This window comes from Drosophila ficusphila, unplaced genomic scaffold, assembly GCF_018152265.1.
Source record: "Drosophila ficusphila isolate 14025-0441.05 unplaced genomic scaffold, ASM1815226v1 contig_106, whole genome shotgun sequence".
Taxonomy (NCBI): domain Eukaryota; kingdom Metazoa; phylum Arthropoda; class Insecta; order Diptera; family Drosophilidae; genus Drosophila; species Drosophila ficusphila.
The window spans coordinates 4,168,017-4,188,121 of record NW_025063993.1 but is presented as its reverse complement, the minus strand read 5'-3'; the positions used below and the strand labels follow the sequence as shown (position 1 = coordinate 4,188,121).

The window sequence follows — 20,105 nt, the reverse complement described above, 5'->3', positions numbered from 1 at the left end:
TATAAAATATATGTATATAAGAATCTAAAATTGTGCACACAAATTTCAATTACATTCTTTTTATTGGTTTAATATTCATTTTATTCATTTGTAGTCTTTTGGTGTCTTAATTGTATTTCTTTAAGTAAAAATAATATCAATCAAAAGTCAGTATGAAATGAAACGTTTTTAATTATTTTAACAACATATAGAGCACTTCTGAAACCGGTGTAAAAAAGTATCCACTAGCATTCCTTGTTTTTTAAAATCGTAAACTTTTATGATTACATGAACGCCAGTCCGTTTGTTGTTATTTGTGTTGCTGCTCCTGGCATCCTGGCATTCTGGTGTCGTCGTTTACTTTGTGGCCTGGAGTCGGTGTTGCCATTGGCACATGTTACAGGACTCATCTAAATGGTTATGGCGCCGTGCATTTTAAATAATTAATGGCCGAGCTGAGAGCGAGTGAAGTACAAGTGCATTGCACACAAACTCAAAACAGGAAAACAGAAGTTGCCAACGAGGCGGGAGGTTCCACAAATGTAATAAAAATGTTGGACCAAAACTTTGACCAAGAACCTGAAAACGAAGCAGAAGTTTTCCGACTTGGGCCAAAAATCGACTCGACTGCATTTCAATTCCCAAACGATTATAAACTACCGACCGTTTGCAAATTTAATTTACAACTGCACAAAGTGAACAAACCGCAACAAGAGCTCGAAGCAAAGTTTTTACTTTGTTAAAGTCGGAGGGCAGACTTTTATTTGCCACCTACACAACAACTTTTGCTGGAGGGTCAGCTGGCAGCTGGAGCTCCTGGAATTAGCTGCTAACTGGGAAATATATAAGCACTTAAAGAAAAACAGGAACAATGTAATATTGGAAATAAAAAAGGTATTCATTAGAACAGTTCGTTTTTCTAACAATAATGTTTTCCCTTGGAAATATTGGAAAGTAATACTTCATTACCCTTTGTTAAATAAACAAATTTGTATGTTAGTAAAGTAATATTTTAAAAGATTTTAAATTCCTCAAGATACTTTTCGATTTATTATCCTTTTTGTAAATGTAATCTACTATTGTAAATAACAAGCACACATATATTATTTAATTCAATATTTTTTCTTGGTGTGCGGTTTAAGGGAAAAGTTCTCCTGAAACAGGAAATTATGTTTATTATTACTTTGGCACACACAATTTGGACTCCAAGTGGCCAAATGCTGCTCCCCGAACAATATGCAAATGTGCAGCAGCCAAAGGAGCCTCAAAAGACTCCGGAAAGGAGTGCACCATTCCCATTCTCACCCGATGGCAAAACTTCAAATTTAAATTAATAAGACAGGAGCCAGGATCGCCCAGCTAGATGAGCTTCGTTAGCTTCGTTAGCCTTGTGGAGCATCATCATCAGCGTCCTCGTCCTCAGAGTGCTCACTAAATTGCACTTTAATTGCACTTTAGGCGAGAGCCAGTCGATGAGAAAAACTCAAAACTTTTACTCGCCTTTCTGCCAAAATTTTCGGCCATTGTCTGAATGGGGTGCAGACGCGAAATTGGTAATCATCATAAATAAGTGATTCAAATTAATTAAATTCCGTTTTGCGACAAAAGAGTTTGTCAAGAGAGAGGTAATCAAAGTGTTGGTAAAGAGCTCTGACTTTTATTTTTAGCAACAAGGTGGTATCTTAATATTTGTATTGAAAACCTGTTTAAACTTTATCAAACATAATCTCGTTTGTACATTCATAAGCGTTAATAAATCCTCCATCAATTTTTTAATAAAATCCTCGTTATATGTTATATGGTCAACTAAGTTGCACTTGGTCCAATTCAAGTTTGGTCTCCAAGATTGGCACTTGTCTACCATTGTGTTTAATTCCCTTAAGCCATTTGATGTAGTCCTCTGGAATACCGGTTTCCTTGGCTCCCTTCACCAAAACTTTGAGGTACGTTTGTGACGGCTGACGATCCAGGGGAATGTCTTCCTTTCCACCAACTGAGTGTAAATCTGTTTGGGGCTGATTTGCGAGGTGGTAGGCTCGGCAGGTGATACTGGTATCGGTAGTCAACGAGTGAACGGGCACGCTAATCGGAATGTATACGCCATCGGGCACACTTTCTTGACTAGGAAACATTCAAATATATGTTATTAATAAGTTTTCAAAAATGCAGATTGAGGCTTACTCATCCAGATCCTTCAGGTTGCACATGTCAATTTCCCAAATGGTTCCAAAAACGTGAGATCCTAGAGTGGGCACGATTGTGGCGGGAGCCCCCAACCAGTTTTTTGATCCAGTGTGAAAGTCCAGGCGGAAGTTCTATGGACAAATTTACGTAAATTAAACTTATAAAACCAATAATTATAGTTGACAATTTAATTTAAATTAATTTAAAGCTTACCTCCAACTTTCCAGCTCCAATCCTTCTTGCCGTGGGATTTTGTATGTGAATTCGGCTGGCAAGCATGTTGCTACCGAAACCAAAATAAAAGAATTTGCTTGCCATACTTGAAGGATCGTTGGTCCTGAAAGATTAAACTCCCTTTCAATTGGAATTTCTATTTTTGTTTATATATCAACAGGTAAAGACAATAGTAGTTTATGATATAACCTTAAAGTTTTGCAAGCCCGGAATGTCATTACTACAACAATGGATGTAAAACTGTGAACTGCTTAAAGCAGTATGAAAAGCAGTGCAGTCTGCGGTGCATGTCTTGACTATGACTGTTCTTATTAGGATTTAAATAAATTGCTCAATATTGCGTAAGCTAAAATGAAGCTTTCCAAAATAAATACATCTAGATTTACCATTTGTCATTTCACAATACCTATTTTCCTTTAATTTTATTTTTACTCTGTTATCACAAATTCAAACGGTCAGCTGTTGAAAAGCTCTTTGTTGTTATCAGCTTTTGAGCTTTTTGGTAGTAAATCAAATCAGCTGTACCAGCATATGATTTGCGAACGTTTTTATCAAAACAACAATTACCCATTGCATTAATTTACTATAAATCGAAGATATATGACTTAGGCACAGATGTCCAATAGCGCAACATTGCTTTAACTCACTTTTTTGATTTCCAAAATATGAAAAACACGTCAAATAAAACTAACAGAAATTTTGTTTACTCGGTTCGGACAGACAGATGGTAGTGAACTGACATTGACAATGATAACATTTTTATCGATAGCATGGTATTTAAGTAAAAAAGTAATGAATTTAATGTTAATGTAATTTTTGCTCTACTTCTCGTTGTTTATTAATTTGAATTAATTATTTCAACCCAAAAGAGAAAGTAACCTAATTTTCAGTAAAAAAAATCGAATGAAAAAGAACAAAAAGCTTTTGAATTTTCATTATCAATCACTAAAAGCTAGGACTCGAACCATCTTAGCAACTTACACTTAGCCCTGACTGTAGTATAAGTGTAGTATAAGTAACAGTTTACGGTCATGAGGATCGCACCACCATGAGGATCGCCTGGTAAGCAGATTTGGCAGTACTGTCGAATGAATTTATTGCCGACCTTACCAGCCTGTCAAAGAGTGTATGCACTTGAAAATGTTTCTGAAAACCGTACTAAAATGTTATACTTGCACTATTGTACGGCAAATAAAAAAATTATTATTAAACAACGTTGTTGTTTTTAATCATACAAGCATGAATTTTGGAATATATAGCTTAACGGACTGTTGAGTTTTGATTAAATTTCATAAAAATCGAACGCCCATATCATATACATATGTATATATACGTATGTACGTCACTATGTCATAGGTACAGCATGAGAAGTGATAGAAAATTAATAAAAAAAAATCATCATAGCCTCGATGTTGTCAAGCCCTTATGCATTTTGCTCGACGTTTGGCAATTCGTTACGATAAAAGGTTATAAATAAAATTATTACAAGCATAATATTAAATTAGCTACTATTTAAAATTACGGGTGAATATGAGTAGCAGGTAATTTATTAGATGTATTTGCTGCTTAAAGTTCGATGTTTTGCAGCTCCAGTTTCTCCTCTAGCTTGGTGGCCACGTGCCCATTGTGCTTGATGCCTTTCAATCTCCGAACATATTCCTCTGGAACGGAGCTCTCAATGGCGCCCTTTACGAGGCACTGGAGATATGTTTTCGAGGGCTGACGGGATGCAGGAACAGAGTCCATCGAAAGCTCGTAGAGATTGGTCTCCGGCTGCTTGGTTAGCAGATAAGCACGGGCAGGAGTTTGTTTAGACTCAGTACGGAGGGTAACGTAGACAGTTCTGGATTCATAAATGCCCTCATGAACGCCTTCTTGGCTAAAAAAATTAAAAGACAGGTGAAGAGCATATACTTCAAGAATCTCAAAAGATATATAGATGAAATCTTAAAGAAAACAGTAATTTGAAACGGTAAGATTATGGCTATTCAAATATAAATTTTAATATTTGTAGGCACTTTTATCGGCTTCAAATATATTTATAAATAATATAGACTGAACTTGTAAGATCTTTGCATATACTTACTTGTCTATATCTGGCAGATTGCTGAGATCGATTTCCCAGAGCGTGCCCCACACATGATCCCCCAAAGTGGGCACAATGGTGGCCACTGCACCTCCCCAACGACCCGACTCGAAAGCAAAGTCCAACCGATAATCGGGGAGGAGGGCGGGTCCTATCTTCACAGCGGTTGGGTTCTGGATGTGGATCCTGTCGGCTAGCATGTTGCTCCCGAAGCCGAAGTAGAGGAACTTGTTTCCCCGTACTTCAGGTAGATTCAAGGAGGCATTGAAATCTCCAATGCTGTTCCCTTGAGTTCTTGAAAGAGCCACCAACAGGCAGAAGATGACACCAGTGAGACAGTCGCGATACATTTTTCAAATCGGAACTTTCAAACGATTTGGACTGTCTGAGCGTGGAACGGCTTCTGAAAGATTAAATTATATTTTTCAGGTTTGTGAGTCTAGCTTTCTCTGATTTGGTTGGGGTAGATTTATTCAGATAAGCCCCTTGTGCTTTATTTACAAAATAACTGCACATAAATGTTTATTTTTCAGGAATATCAGTTCTAAGAATTTCCAAAATGTATTGGAGTGAATTGATCCAGACAACCTCTCAGTGTTGTATTTCTTGAGTCAAAACTATTTTACCAATTGCACAAATTTTGGAAATTATAATTATAATTCATAAATACGCAGCAAAATAAGTTTTAAAAAGAGGTCAATTAAGATTGTCCATCTGAGTAAAGAGTATCTGCTAGTCTGGCACTCGACTATAGCCATTCCACTTGTTTATTGTTATCAGAATTAATGAAAAGATTTTTGTATATTTGCTCTTAAGAAAAGCACAAAGAGTACATAAACTATTGTTCGAAGAGACTTTTGAATTTACGCTCTTAGCAGAAAGACAGAGTATTCAAATTTTTGTTTGCCAGTCAACAATCACTTGCCCAAGTATTTTAATTTGTCTATTGTATTAAATCAGGTTAAGGTGGTTTCGAAAATTGTAATGCAGCTATTTTGTAATGCTCAGAATTTGTACCTTGAAGAAAATATTTTCGGTTAGAAATTAGCAAAGTTGTTAATTAGATACTTGGCACTCTACTAGGAATTTGATTACATATTCAAGATGAACGAAAAGCAACTTTAGTAAAGTTTCATCAATATAGCTTTAAAGCTGTGAGACTAATTTACATAGAAATAGTCAGTCGGACACAGACGTACGCATCTAGTTCTATTCAAATTGTGATGCTGATCAAGAACATATACACTTTATAGGGTCTGAAGTGTCTCCTGACTGACTGAAGAATATGTAAGTTCAGTGCATAATATAAGTAAAAAAAATTCGGGCCACGAGGATCCCACCACTTGCCTTGTAATTGTCATTATACTACCGAGTGAATTAACTGCCGGCCTTACCAAGACGTCGAGGAGAGCTTTCTGGAAGCCATATCAAACTAATTTAAGTGTTGTTGACTTTATTCTATAAGCATGCTGTTCCAGAAAATAAAATTTTAAGCCAAACAACGTAGAAATTTATAACCGTGAAAACCCAGATGATTTCTTACTATTAAGAACAGCATTAAAGGATGTAGCAAGTGCATCATTGTCCGGAAATAGTTTGATGAACTAGACAACTTTTTGAAGAGGAGATTACATAGTTTTCACTCTCTGGTCATATTTTAATTTCAGTCAGAAGTTTGCAACGCAGTGAAGGAGGCACCTTAGACCCCATAAAGTATATATATTCTTGATCAGCATCACCATCTGAGTCGAAATATGTATGTACGTCTGTCCGTCGGTCCGTCTGTCCGTCTGTCTGTTTCTATGTAAACTAGTCTCTCAGTTTTAAAGCTATCTTGCTGAAACTTTCCCAAAAGGTGTATAGTTATTGCACGCAGTATATAAGTCAGAACGTGCCGGATCGGCCGACTATATCGGATAGCTCCAATACAAGAGAATGAAATAAAAAAAATCTTACGCCGTTATTTTTTATCAGATCGACTTGATTTCTTCCATATGGCATTTTCTAACTACTATTGAATTTCGGTTTAAATTTTATCAAAATCAGACAACTCTATCATATAGCTGCCATAGGAGAGATCGAAACATATATATAGAATTAATGGAAATAAATTTATAAATTCGTTGTTTTTTATCCCACGAGCATGATTTTTTGAATTTCAAGTTTTTTAACAACTCTGATATTGAGAAAAAAGTTTCATAAAAATCGGACAACTATATCTTATAGCTGCCATAGGAAAGATCGAAAAATCTTTATAGAAATAACGGAAATAAAATTATAACATCGTTGTTTTTCATCAGATAAGAATGATTTTTGGATAATAATGTTTTCTAACGACTCTTGAATTAGGAATTTTGCATTTTGTTCGACATATTTGATGACTGCAAGGGTATATAAGCTTCGGAATGCCGAAGCTAGCTTCCTTTCTTGTTTTTCAAAATTCCTTGAAATAAAATAAGTTTTTATCTTTAAATAACAATTTAACTTAATAACTGAAAACTTACACTATCTGTCAAAGTAGTTTTTAAAAACAATTTCAAGCGATCTGTTTGATGTTTGATATTTTATGATGTAACTTAACATAACATAACATATTTTAATTTATATTTATGAAATAAATAATTATTTGGACCGCAGCTCTGGCTTTACAAATTGTTTTAAATACTAGTCTTTTGGGTTGCAATTAACTAGTTTCCATTATGTCTGGAAAATGGTTGCTATGCATGATAGCAACATTTTTGTTGTTGTGATGGTGTTGCTAGGAAGACCAACATATTTGCTTTCAATTAGCAAGAAAATTATTATCTAGAAAATGGGATCAATGTCTGTCTGCACTCTTTTGTTCTTATAATCAAGGGATTTGGTTATAAGTTTTGCTGATATGAAAACATTAAACCCCTTTGTATTGATTGTTGTTAATTTTAAAGTGAAGTTTTTAAGCCTTTTGGTCAAAGGTTCTTTCCATCTTTTACAAATGGTATAAAGCACTTTTCAATTATTTTACTTACCAGACTATACTATTAGTATAAATTGGAATCAGCTTCGATTAATTGATTCAAATAAAGGTCTGAGTAATAGGTAATTTATTTGATGGCATACTAAATAACTAGTTATTCGATATGCCGCAGTTTCAGTTTCTTTTCCAGTTTTTTGACCACGCGACCATTGTGCTTGATGCCCATCAATTTCCGAACATATTCCTCTGGAACGGAGCTCTGAATAGCGCCCTTCACGAGACATTTTAAATAAGTATGGGAGGGTTGACGGGATGCAGGAATAGAGTCCTTTGAAAATTCGTATAGATTGGTCTCCGGTTGATCGACTAGTAGATAAGCACGGGCAGGAGTTTGTTTGGACTCATTACGCACTTTAACGTATACCGTTTGGGGCTCATAAATGCCCATGTTAACGCCTTCTTGTCTATATAAAATAACATAGGGGTTAAAAGCATAAATATTATCATTCTAATAAATTTCACAAAGTGGTCGAAAATCTTAATTTCAACAATTTACTTAAAGACATGAATAGAATTTGGTTAAAAGCTGAATAGTATTTAAGGAGCTACCCAGTGCAAGAAGTCTAAAATTAATTTTGTTAACGTATAATACCCCTAAAAGTATTGGTATTTTAATGGATACATATATCTATATCTATATCTTTATATCTATACTCCCCTGAATGCGTATACTCACTTGTCTATATCCGGCAGATTGCTGATATCGATTTCCCAGAGCGTGCCCCACACATGATCTCCCAAAGTGGGCACAATGGTGGCCACCGCACCTTTCCAACGAGCCGAATGGCGAGCAAAGTCCAACCGATAGTCGGGAAGCAGGGCGGGCCCAATCTTCACAGCCGTTGGGTTCTTGATGTGGATCCTGTCGGCTAGCATGTTGCTCCCGAAGCCGAAGTAGAGGAACTTGTTTCCCCGCACTTCTGGCAGATCCAAGGAGAAGTTCGAATCCTCGCTGCTGATTTCTTCAGCTTTGAAAAGATTTACCAACAGGCAGAAGACGACACCGATGAGGCAGTTGCAATACATTTATAAAAAGGGATTTTTTAGCGATTGGCTGAGCGTGGAACTGCTTTTGATCTCCGTTTTGTTGGATGACGAGCTCCCAATGAGATGCCAACTTTATAATGCCCCTCTTATAGAAGTTCGCTTCCCTATTGGCAAAAAACTCGGAGACCCAATTTTCACAGGACTCTCTTGTGGCCAACTTCAACTACCAATGGACAGAAACAGGTGGTAATCACTTGGTGCGAGATCCGGGCTATACGGTGGATGCAAAAGAACCTCCCATCCGAGCTCCCGGAGCTTCTGTCGCGTCACCAAAGATGTGTGTGGCCTGGCATCATTCTGATGGAAGTTGTTGGCAGTGCTGGTCCGAATTGATCGTTTGGCCATAGGGGAGCAGCTCATAGTAGATGATTCCCTGCCAATCCCACCAAACACACAGAACCTTCCTGGCCGTCAATCCAGGCTTGGCCAACGTCTGGGCAGCTTCACCGCTTTTCGACAACGACCGTATGCGCTTCACGTTGTCGTAAGTGACCCACTTTTCATCGCCAGTTACCATCCGCTTCAAAAACGGGTCGATTTTGTTGCGATATAGAAGCGATTCGCATGCATCCATACGATCAATAATGTTTCTTTTTGAAACCAAGCTTCAAATGGTTTATAACGGTTTGATGACTCTTGCCCAGCTCTTGGCCGCTGCTACGGCTGCGACTATGCCGGTCTCTTTCGATCGATTCAGCGATTTTATTGCAATTTTCGACGTTGCGCATCCTCGACCACTCTGCACCAGAACGAAAACTTTGAAGCTATCGTTGCAGTGGAAATGGAAACTGTATTGGGTACATAAACTGCATACATTTTTATTGTTGTAAATATTTCAGTTGTACATAGATGTATTAGTAAATTGTGGATCCCAACGGAGCACAAACAGAAAGGCGTAGTTCCCAAAAGGGAAATCACTCTTAGCAGAGATAATCAGAGCAAATCTGTGTTATAAAAAGGAGCTTCCCTAGCTTCAACAGTCTAGTCTAAAGTTAAGATTCCAACAATCAAGATGAAACTGTTGCCAGGCAGTTCTGAAGCAACAAAAAGCAGTAGGTAATTGTCTATATTATTAAACAAAATCTACGAAAAATCTACCCACTTAAAGATAATTCTAAGAGCTTTAAAATAAGGTGGTTTACAGTACTCCATTTAAATAACAACAGAACAAAGTCCGTTTTTCCAGAAACATGTAGATTGTTCGCTAACCAAAATCACAACTTATCAAACCCGTTTTTAAGTGGCTATTGCCCTTCTCCACCAGCAGATTGATCAGCAAGTCGTACAAGTAGCCATCGAGCTCGTCGCCGGCGACGGCATAGACTTTGTCGTTCCATTCACCCTCAAGGATTGCCATCTCATCAATAGAAAATACGTCATTATACTCGCCCTCTTGAGCTTCGCCTCGCAGGAAGGAGCAGGTGAAGGAAAGCGTCGAGTTTCCCTTGATGATGTCGACTTCGAACTGGGGCTTGCTCCTCATCTCGCCCAGTTCCGGCTTGTCGGCATTCGGATTGATTTCGGGCTCGGGGCACTCCACGGAGTGGTTCACATTAAAGCTGACTACCACCTCCTTCTTGTCTGTCTGCTTGGTAAGCTCCACATCGGCGCCGGTCAGCTTCACCCATCGAGTGTGCTGGGAATCGACTTGCCCTTCTGTACCTTGCGCTCGGCCACGATCTCGTCGGTAAGGAACTCCACCAGCTCTCGCTCGCATTTGGTGTGCACATTGCAGCCGCACGTGCAATTTATGCTGGGCTTCTGGAGGTTCAGAACGGTTACATGATCGGATCCTCCAGCGGCCACCGGCTTTTTGGTCATGTGCCACAAGCTGCGGGTGAAGTAGCGCTTGCCCAAGGAACCCGCACTGGAGCTGGCCTGGCTGGCCAATCTCATGGTGGCTATTCTCAGGCTGTACATCTTGTTATATAACCGTGATTTGGTCTTTAACTTTCATTAAACAGAGAAAAATGTACAACACGCCGAATGTGTAATGTCCAATGTGAGCAGCATGGCAATTGGCAGCATGAGATGCATTTTTGCCTATATCGTAGTAGTACTGTAAAATATGCTGTATTTTTTCTTTATTATTCTCCATAGCGCGTGATAAGAGCTTTTCAAAAAGCTCTAGCGTGAACCGATGGGACGAATAAAACTAGAGCTACGCACTTGCAAAGAAACCTAGCTTAAATACCGCAAGACAAGCATAATTTTTGGAATAAAGAGTTTTCTAACTGCTCTTAAATTGCATATTAAATTTCATCAAAATCGGAGAACTATATCATATAGCTGCAATACGAACAAAAGTCGAAAATATAGAGAATTAAAAGAAAAATCGTCATAGTATCAATGTTGTTTAGCCCTTATGCATTTTGATCGACATATGTGATGACTGCAAGGGTATATAAGCTTCGGGTTGCCGAAGCTAGCTTCCTTTCTTGTTTTTCCATAATTTATACATATCTTTTTTGATCTTTTCTATTGCTACTATATGATAGAGTTATCCGATTTTGATAAAATTTAATCCGAAATTCAATAGTAGTTAGAAAACGCCATCTGGAAGAAATCAAGTCGATCTGATCAAAAACAACTGTCTCAGAATTTTTTATTTTATTCTTTCGTATAGGAGCTATCCGATATAGTCGGCCGATCCGTCCCGTTCCGACTTATATACTGCGTGCAAAACCTACACAACTTGTGGGAAAGTTTCAGCAAGATAGCTTTACAACTGAGAGACTAGTTTACATAGAAACAGACAGGAGGACAAACGGACAGACGTACAGACGTATTTGGATTCTGATCGTGATGCTGATCAAGAATATATATATAATACTTTATGGGGTCTGAGATGTCTACCTGCGTTGCAAGCTTCTGACTGAAATTATAATACCCTTTTGATCTGCAAGGGTATAAAAAACGGACGACTATATTATACAGCTTTCATATCGGTGAATCTTCATAACCTAGATGTTGTTTAGCTTTTATGCAATTTGCTTGACATCTCTGATGACTGAAAGGCTAAAAGCTCGACTCTTGTCTTCAGAACGTCTTGTTCTTTGATAACGTGAACAAAATAACGGCACTTTTCAGGCTATATGTATTTTCTGGGTATTCTTAAAATGCATTGAAGAACCAATGCTTTGCCTCAGCGGTTTAAAGCAATAAAATTGTTAATTTTAAATCATATAATACGGTTATTAATAAGCTGACTCCAGAAATTCTCATTAACAAATACATCTAACCTTAACATAATCACACTAACTTAAGGCTGGTAAATGAGCCAATAGATTTTAAGGTAGAACAGCAGACGAGTGCATATCAACTTCCCTTAAATTTGAACCAAAGTGACTAAGTAAACATGTGAGGAGTATTACAGCTAATGTGGCCTTTTCCGGAATTCGACACACAAATTCAAATAGAAATGCAATTTAAATGGGAGGGAATACTAAAGAGATCGGAAAAGGTACGCGGAGAAGTGCTCGTTTTCTTAAACTTCACATTGGCATCAAGTATACGCCAAGTGAGCCGTTGAAACAGAGAAGATCAGCGGTGAAAGTAAAACTAGAGGAAAGAGTTTACCTTAATGATTAGCTATTGAAGTTCTCAAAATCCTTGAAAGCCAACCGTTAAACCGTAATATCATTGGTTTAATCCGAAACCTACTTGCACTTAAGTCTGTAAGTATAAAAGTCTGCTCTGTCACACTGGCTGTCCAACGATAATTTGATAACGATCTACGATGAACGTCTTCCAAGGCTGTGTGCTCTTTTTCCTTGGATTCTTCCTCCGCAACGTGGAGGCTGCTCCGAACAGCCTCGTCGTAGGCAAGCCCCCATATAAGAGGAGTTAGATGCGTGAAACAAAAATCATATAAATAATAACAATAATACGCAGGTATTAAATACATTTTAGTACTCTTTGTTAATAAATAAATTCGCAAAAGCAATGGCCAGTTCTTTAATGTCTAGAAGTTTCGTAAATGCACAGTTTCCCCCTCTTTCCACTGATCGTTAATTAATTCACCCTTAACAGCAAGGCTTCCATGTCACTCGAAAGAACGAGAACAGGAGGGTGATTTATAACAATAATATTACTAATTTCAAATGATACTATACGGTTATTAATATGCTGACCTTTAACAAAAAACATCTAACCTTAACATATTCACACTGATTTAAGGCTGGCACTTACTCGAGATTTAATAACACCCAGTAAATGAGCCAATAGATTTTTAGGAAGAACAGCAGACGAGTGCATATCAACTTTCCTTCAATTTGAACCAAAGTGACTAAGTAAATATGTGAGGAGTATTACTGCAAATGTGCCTTTTCCGGAACTCTCTTAGCTCGCCAGTCAAATTAAAAAAGAAATGATATTAAATATGGGGGAATACTAAAGAGATCTGAAAAGGTACGGGGAGAAGTGCTCGTTTTCTTAAACTTCACATTTGCCGTCTAGTAGACGCCACGTGAGCCATTGAAACAGAGAAGATCAGAGGTAACAAGTGAAATTGGAGTAAAGAGTTTACTGAACCGATTAGCTATTGAAATTCTATGAATCCATGAAAGCCAACCGTTAAATCGTAATATCATTGGTTTAATCCGAATCCTATACTTGCACCCAAGTCTGTAAGTATAAAAGTCTGCTCTGTTGCACAGACCGGCTGTCGAACGATATTTGATAACGAAATACGATGAACGTCTTCCAAGGCTGTGTGCTCTTTTTCCTTGGATTCTTCCTCCGCAACGTGGAGGCTGCTCCGAGGTCCCCCGTGGACTGCCCCGTGGGCTATTCGGACAGGGGACACGGTTGCGAAAAAAAGATTGGCTAAATTGAAAAATAGCGTTACCTTGCAAATGAAATATTGTTCATTAATAAACCGGAGAAAGCATTTTATTGTATTCATGATTTGTCTATTTGCTTACTTGCTATAATTATTTAATATATGTTTACGTCAAAAAATAACTGCACATTATTGTTTATTTTTCAGGCTTCTGTTCTGTTCTGGTAAGTCTTAAAATGCATTGAACGTATGCTTAGCCTCAGTGCCAGAAAAGCGGGAAATTTTTGTTCGTCAGACTTTTAAATTTTTGCTGATAGCAGAAGAACAGAGGATGTTTTTACTGTAGTCAGTTGAAGGTGCTTTTATAAATTATTAAGCCGCTTTTAATGGGTGTATACCATAATTATGACGAACAGGCGAATCTAGAATTAGTTTTAAAGCTAGAGACCTAATATATTTCTTGTGGGTAGGCTTAAAGACTTAGGTCTGATGAAAAATTCATATATACTATTTAAAAAATAATATTTATTTTATAACAAGAAGGGAAGCTAGCTTCGGCAAGCCGAAGCTTATATACCCTTGCAGTCATAAAATATTTCAAACAAAATACATAAAGGCAAAACAACATCGAACGATTTTTCTTTTAATTTTCCATATTTTCGACTATTGTTCATATGTCAGCTATATGATATACCTAGTTGTCCGATTTTGAAAAAATTTATTTCGTTATTCAAGAGTCGTTAGAAAACTCTATATTCCAAAAACATGCTCGTCTAATGAAAAACAACGATGTTATCATTTTATTTCCGTTAATACCACATAGAAAAACCAAAAGCACAACTGATCAAACCCGTTTTTAAGTGGCTATTGCCCTTCTCCTCCAGCAGATTGATCAGCAAGTCGTACAAGTAGCCCTCAAGGATTGCCATCTTATCAATAGAAAATACGTCATTATACTCGCCCTCTTGAGCTTCGCCTCGCAGGAAGGAGCAGGTGTAGGAAAGCGTCGACTTTCCCTTGATGATGTCGACTTCGAACTGGGGCTTGCTCCTCATCTCGCCCAGTTCCGGCTTGTCGGCATTCGGATTGATTTCGGGCTCCTCCTCGCTGTCCACGGAGTGGTTCACATTAAAGCTGACTACCACCTCCTTCTTGTCTGTCTGCTTGGTAAGCTCCACATCGGCGCCGGTCAGCTTCACCCATCGAGTGTGCTGGGAATCGACTTGCCCTTCTGTACCTTGCGCTCGGCCACGATCTCGTCGGTAAGGAACTCCACCAGCTCTCGCTCGCATTTGGTGTGCACATTGCAGCCGCACGTGCAATTTATGCTGGGCTTCTGGAGGCTCAGAACGGTTACGTGATCGGATCCTCCGGCGGCCACCGGCTTTTTGGTCATGTGCCACAAGCTGCGGGTGAAGTAGCGCTTGCCCAAGGAACCCGCACTGGAGCTGGCCTGGCTGGCCAATCTCATGGTGGCTATTCTCAGGCTGTACATCTTGTTATATAACCGTGATTTGGTCTTTAACTTTCATTAAACAGAGAAAAATGTGCAACACGCCGAATGTGTAATGTCCAATGTGAGCAGCATGGCAATTGGCATTTTTCCCTATATCGTAGTAGTACTGTAAAATATGCTGTATTTTTTCTTTATTATTCTCCATAGCGCGTGAAAAGAGCTTTTCAAAAAGCTCTAGCGTGAACCGATGGGACGAATAAAACTAGAGCTACGCACTTGCAAAGACACCTGCGGAAATACCGCAAGACAAGCATAATTTTTGGAATATACAGTTTTCTAACTGCTCTTAAATTGCATATTAAATTTCATCAAAATCGGAGAACTATATCATATAGCTGCAATACGAACAAAAGTCGAAAATATAGAGAATTAAAAATATATATATATATAATATATATTCTTGATCAGCATCACCATCTGAATCGAAATATGTATGTACGTCTGTCCGTCTGTCCGTCTGTCCGTCTGTCCGTCTGTCTGTCTGCCTGTCTGTCTGTCTGTCCGTCTGTCCTGCTGTCGGTTTCTATGTAAACTAGTCTCTCAGTTTTAAAGCTATCTTGCTGAAACTTTCCCACAAGTTGTGTAGGTTTTGCACGCAGTATATAAGTCGGAACGGGACGGATCGGCCGACTGTATCGGATAGCTCCCATACAAGAGGTCAAAAAAATAAGTACAGATGTATTTGGATTCTGATCGTGATGCTGATCAAGAATATATATATAATACTTTATGGGGTCTGAGATGTCTACCTGCGTTGCAAGCTTCTGACTGAAATTATAATACCCTTTTGATCTGCAAGGGTATAAAAAACGGACGACTATATTATACAGCTTTCATATCGGTGAATCTTCATAACCTAGATGTTGTTTAGCTTTTATGCATTTTGCTTGACATCTCTGATGACTGAAAGGGTAAAAGCTCGACTCTTGACTTTCTTTTTCAGTCAAGATTTTTGTGATTTTTTTCAGAAAGTCTTGTTCTTTGATAACGTGAACAAAATAACGGCACATTAATGTTTACTTTTCAGGCTATATGTATTTTCTGGGTATTCTTAAAATGCATTGAAGAACCAATGCTTTGCCTCAGCGGTTTAAAGCAATAAAATTATTAATTTTAAATCATATAATACGGTTATTAATAAGCTGACTCCAGAAATTCTCATTAACAAATACATCTAACCTTAACATAATCACACTAATTTAAGGCTGGTAAATGAGCCAATAGATTTTAAGGTAGAGCCGCATACAAGTGCATATCAACTTCCCTTCAATTTGAACCAAAGTGACTAAGTAAACATGTGAGGAGTGTTACAGCTAATGTGGCCTTTTCCGGAATTCGACACACAAATTTAAATAGAAATGCAATTTAAATGGGAGGAAATACTAAAGAGATCGGAAGAGGTATGCGGAGAAGTGCTCGTTTTCTTAAACTTCACATTTGCCATCAAGTATACGCCAAGTGAGCCATTGAAACAGAGAAGATCAGCGGTGAAAAGTGAAACTAGAGGAAAGAGTTTACATAAGCGATTAGCTATTGAAATTCTCAAAATACTTGAAAGCCAACCGTTAAATCGAAATATCACTGGCTTAATCCGAATCCTATACTTGCACTTAAGTCTGTAGGTATAAAAGTCTGCTCTGTTGCCACAGACCGGCTGTCCAACGATATTTGATAACGATCTACGATGAACGTCTTTCTAGGCGGTGTGCTCTTTTTCCTTGGATTCTTCCTCCGCAACGTGGAGGCTGCTCCGAACAGCCTCGTCGTAGGCAAGCCCCCATATAAGAGGAGTTAGATGCGTGAAACAAAAATCATATAAATAATAACAATAATACGCAGGTATTAAATACATTTTAGTACTCTTTGTTAAGAAATAAATTCGCAAAAGCAATGGCCAGTTCTTAAATGTCTAGAAGTTTCTTAAATGCACAGTTCCCCCTCTTTCCACTGATCGTTAATTAAATCACCCTTAACAGCAAGGCTTCCATGTCACTCGAAAGAACGAGAACAGGAGGGTGATTTATAACAATAACATTACTAATTTCAAATGATACAATACGGTTATTAATATGCTGACTCCAGGAATTCCCTTTAACAAAAAACATCTAACCTTAACATACTCACACTGATTTAAGGCTGGTAAATAAGCCAATACATTTTAGGGAGAGTGGGATACGAGTGGAGTGGGAGGGAATACTAAAAGATCGGAAGAGGTACGGGGAGAAGTGCTAGTTTTCTTGCACATTTTCCATAAAGTGTACGTCAATTAAAACAGAGAAGGTCAGCGGTAAAAGTGAAACTAGAGGACAAAGATGTACCTAAGCGATTAGCTATTGAAATTCTAGGAATCCTTGAAAGCCATCACTGGGTTTATCCGAATCCTATACTTGCACTCAAGTCTGTAAGTATAAAAGTCTGCTCTGCTGGCAGAGCGTGGCTGTCCAACGATATTTGATAACGACCTACGATGAACGTCTCCCAAGGCTGTGTATTCATGATTTTTTAATGTGCTTACTTGCTATAAGTATTTAAATTATGTTTACGTAAACAAAATAACTGCACATTAATGTTTATTTTTCGGACTATCTCTTCAGGGAATTCTAAAAATGCATTGAAGAACCTTAGCCTCAGCGCCATAAAAGCGGGAATTTTTTGCTGATAGCGGAAGAACAGCGAAGGTTTTTAAATTGATTTTTTTTTGTATTCTCAATCTGCCTATTGTACTGCAATCAGTTGAATGTGCTCTTAAAAATTATTAAACAGCTTTTAATGGCTGTATATTTATGACGAACGAGCGAATCTAGAATTACCTTTAAATATAGAGAGCTAATATATTTGTTTTAGGTAGTGTATACTATTTAAAAAATATATTTTATTTTATAAAAACAAGAGGAGTATAAATCTCATAGCTTCTTAGACTACTTAATTTTTTATACAATTTTTGAAAATCTTGAAAAAGACAAAAAAAATTTAAGGTAGGACTATATCATATTTCTGCCATAGGAAACTTTGAAGAAATGTTCAGATTTTTATTAAATTTACTTTGTATAGCTTGTATAAGAGGCATTACTATTTATTATGGATTCATACTTTTATAAAAATGTTGATGGAATATAAGAAAATCGTTTCCTTAAGTTTTCCTAAGTAGTACTATAAGGTAACCAAATAGCTGACCAACAATAGAAAAATATGTATGTTTTTTCGAAAAAAATAATATGAGTTTAATTTTTTTTATAGGTTTTAATTTATATTGCTATTTAATTACTTTTAAATATTTTATTTTTTATAACTTACATCTTAGGTAGCATAGATGACTAGACAGCGCACTATGGCTTATTGGAAATTTTATCCAAGACGTGCTAAAGATTTCTTAAATGCATAACTTTTCGCCTCTTTTCTCTGCTCATTAATTAAAGCACCCAAAACAGAATGGCTTCCATGTTACTCGGAAGAGCTCAGGTAACCGGTCAGTAGATTTAGTTCAAGAAAACCTTGAAAGCCAACCGTTAAATCGTAATATCATTGGTTTAATCCGAATCCAATACTTGCAGCCAAGTCTGTCACTATAAAAGTCTGCTCTGCTGCAACAGCCCGGCTGTCCAACGATAATTTGATAACGATCTACGATAAATAATAATAATAATACCCAGATATTAAATAATTTCTAGTACTCTTTGTTAAAAAACGAATTCGCAATATCGATATACAACTTCTTATTCACATTATGGTTTATTGGAAATTTTACCCAACACCTAATAGAGGTTTCTTAAATGCACACTTCTCTCCTCTTTTCACTGCCCGGTAATTAAATCACCCCAACAGCAAGGCCTCCTCGTCCCTGAAACCCGGAACATAAACCAACTGGTTATGGCTTATTAATTTTGCATGCAGCCGCGACTGCAGAATGCAGACAGCTTCATGTAAACATGTGCAGGATCCCACAGGAAGACTCCTTCAGGCTTCTTCCTGCCAGTTCGGGTGCTGCACTCTCTACTGAAAACCCGATTTCGGGAAAAGACAAACTGGTGGGACTGCACATCGCCACAGATTATCCGATTTAATGCGGGCTCTGCAGTGCACTCAATCGGTTCACTGGTTGGCAAACACCGATTTTATTCCAAATATTTATAATTATCTGTGGGCTATCTTCGGACAGCCAATAAAACGTTTTTCTGTTTGCTGCTGGCATAAAAGTGATATTTACCGACTGAATGAACATTTTTTGGTTGATTATTTTTAACGTTTATGTATCCGGTTTTACAGCCCATATTTGCTTTCCATTTAACTCCAATTATTCTTTTTAAGATTTTCATTGTTATTCTAAATTTTTTGTGCGACAAAATGAACGGTTTTTCTTATCACTGCACTACGACAAGAGTTCATGTTGACCTAACTTGATTCGGGTCGTTTATAGCCATGTTGTGTTTCTTAAACAATATTTAGAATTTTACACAAAATGCAATATCTAAATTATATATATTGCATTTTGTGTAAAAATTAATAATTAAAATTTAATAATTAAAATTATTGGGAAAAATAGCTTTACCTTGCAAATGAAATGTTGCTCATTAATAAAACGGAGATTGAATAGAGAGCATTATATGTAATTTTTATTTGTTGATTTGCTAACTTGCTATAAGAATTTAAAATAAAAAAGAAAGCCGTTCAACAATTTTTACTAAAGTTTCAATATTTTAAAGTTCGTCTTGTAAACGTATAATAACTATAATAATGATGAAACCCTTGTTCTTCCTTTTTTATAATCAAATGATTATGATTCGTAGCCTGTAACCGCGGCGCTTAGAACCGATCCAATATTTAAGCTTCTGTTTTATGGCCATCGACAAAAGTCCAGGCAGTGACAGCTATTGTGGCAGTTGCTGCCTGTGGCAACCGACTGAGGAAGGATAGTTGCGGGCTGTAACCCCTTGAATCCTGTGCAGGTCCTGCAGAGCACGCCAGAAATGAGTGCGTCATGCGAGGAGCATCCTAGATTCCTCCGTCCCGGGAATACAAACAAAACATACATTTTAACGAGCTTGTCATGCGAAACAGGCGGGGCAACAGCAGCCACTTCGACGTCGACGCATCGTTATATAATTGACTCCCTGATGCCTGGATGTCGAGCAGTTTATCACTTTGTTGTCGGCGATGGCGCTGCTAATAATGCTGATGCCCTCGATACAAGTTGCCTGATTATGATGATGCGACGGTGCTTATCTGGTTAAACTCTGCTGGCTGAGCTATGGCACACACTGCG

General features: G+C 37.6%; 4 protein-coding genes and 1 pseudogene across 6 annotated transcripts; all 5 read right to left on the bottom strand.

Annotated features, from left to right (window-relative positions):
• Positions 1-1,614: 1,614 nt before the first annotated feature.
• On the bottom strand, positions 1,615-3,132 carry LOC108099937 (gamma-glutamylcyclotransferase). Its single transcript, XM_017203607.1, has 4 exons — positions 3,045-3,132; positions 2,377-2,500; positions 2,161-2,294; positions 1,615-2,100 (listed from the first exon to the last, which is right to left on the bottom strand). The coding sequence occupies exons 2-4, from the start codon at positions 2,479-2,481 to the stop codon at positions 1,782-1,784; spliced, it is 558 nt and encodes a 185-aa protein (XP_017059096.1). The 5' UTR covers positions 2,482-2,500; positions 3,045-3,132; the 3' UTR covers positions 1,615-1,781.
• Positions 3,133-3,926: 794 nt separating this feature from the next.
• On the bottom strand, positions 3,927-18,231 carry LOC108099936 (gamma-glutamylcyclotransferase-like). 3 transcript variants are annotated; one of them, XM_017203606.2, is made up of 3 exons: positions 18,140-18,231; positions 4,484-4,886; positions 3,927-4,276 (listed from the first exon to the last, which is right to left on the bottom strand). In XM_017203606.2, the coding sequence occupies exons 2-3, from the start codon at positions 4,831-4,833 to the stop codon at positions 3,964-3,966; spliced, it is 663 nt and encodes a 220-aa protein (XP_017059095.1). In that variant the 5' UTR covers positions 4,834-4,886; positions 18,140-18,231; the 3' UTR covers positions 3,927-3,963. The 3 variants fall into 3 exon arrangements, with proteins under 3 accessions (XP_017059095.1, XP_017059093.1, XP_017059094.1); XM_017203604.2 differs by lacking the exon at positions 18,140-18,231 and adding an exon at positions 5,831-5,954; XM_017203605.2 differs by lacking the exon at positions 18,140-18,231 and adding an exon at positions 5,878-5,896.
• On the bottom strand, positions 7,594-8,525 carry LOC108099722 (gamma-glutamylcyclotransferase-like). Its single transcript, XM_017203345.1, has 2 exons — positions 8,176-8,525; positions 7,594-7,903 (listed from the first exon to the last, which is right to left on the bottom strand). The coding sequence occupies exons 1-2, from the start codon at positions 8,523-8,525 to the stop codon at positions 7,594-7,596; spliced, it is 660 nt and encodes a 219-aa protein (XP_017058834.1).
• On the bottom strand, positions 9,751-10,466 carry LOC108099724 (complement component 1 Q subcomponent-binding protein, mitochondrial-like). Its single transcript, XM_017203346.1, is given in 2 exon segments — positions 9,751-10,169; positions 10,172-10,466. Coding segments are annotated over 2 exon segments (714 nt in total).
• LOC108099725 lies at positions 14,139-14,824 on the bottom strand (annotated as a pseudogene).
• Positions 18,232-20,105: the final 1,874 nt, after the last annotated feature.

Bases quoted from the DNA above. Each gene is read 5' to 3' on its own strand.
- LOC108099936 (XM_017203606.2), bottom strand. From the start codon at position 4,833: ATGTATCGCGACTGTCTCACTGGTGTCATCTTCTGCCTGTTGGTGGCT. The intron at 4,277-4,483 runs GTAAGTATATGC...TAATTTTTTTAG, and splicing joins AATCTGCCAGATATAGACAA to CCAAGAAGGCGTTCATGAGG.
- LOC108099722 (XM_017203345.1), bottom strand. From the start codon at position 8,525: ATGTATTGCAACTGCCTCATCGGTGTCGTCTTCTGCCTGTTGGTAAAT. The intron at 7,904-8,175 runs GTGAGTATACGC...TATTTTATATAG, and splicing joins AATCTGCCGGATATAGACAA to ACAAGAAGGCGTTAACATGG.
- LOC108099937 (XM_017203607.1), bottom strand. From the start codon at position 2,481: ATGGCAAGCAAATTCTTTTATTTTGGTTTCGGTAGCAACATGCTTGCC. The intron at 2,295-2,376 runs GTAAGCTTTAAA...ATTTGTCCATAG, and splicing joins TTGGAGCTGGAAAGTTGGAG to AACTTCCGCCTGGACTTTCA. The intron at 2,101-2,160 runs GTAAGCCTCAAT...AATGTTTCCTAG, and splicing joins AACCTGAAGGATCTGGATGA to TCAAGAAAGTGTGCCCGATG.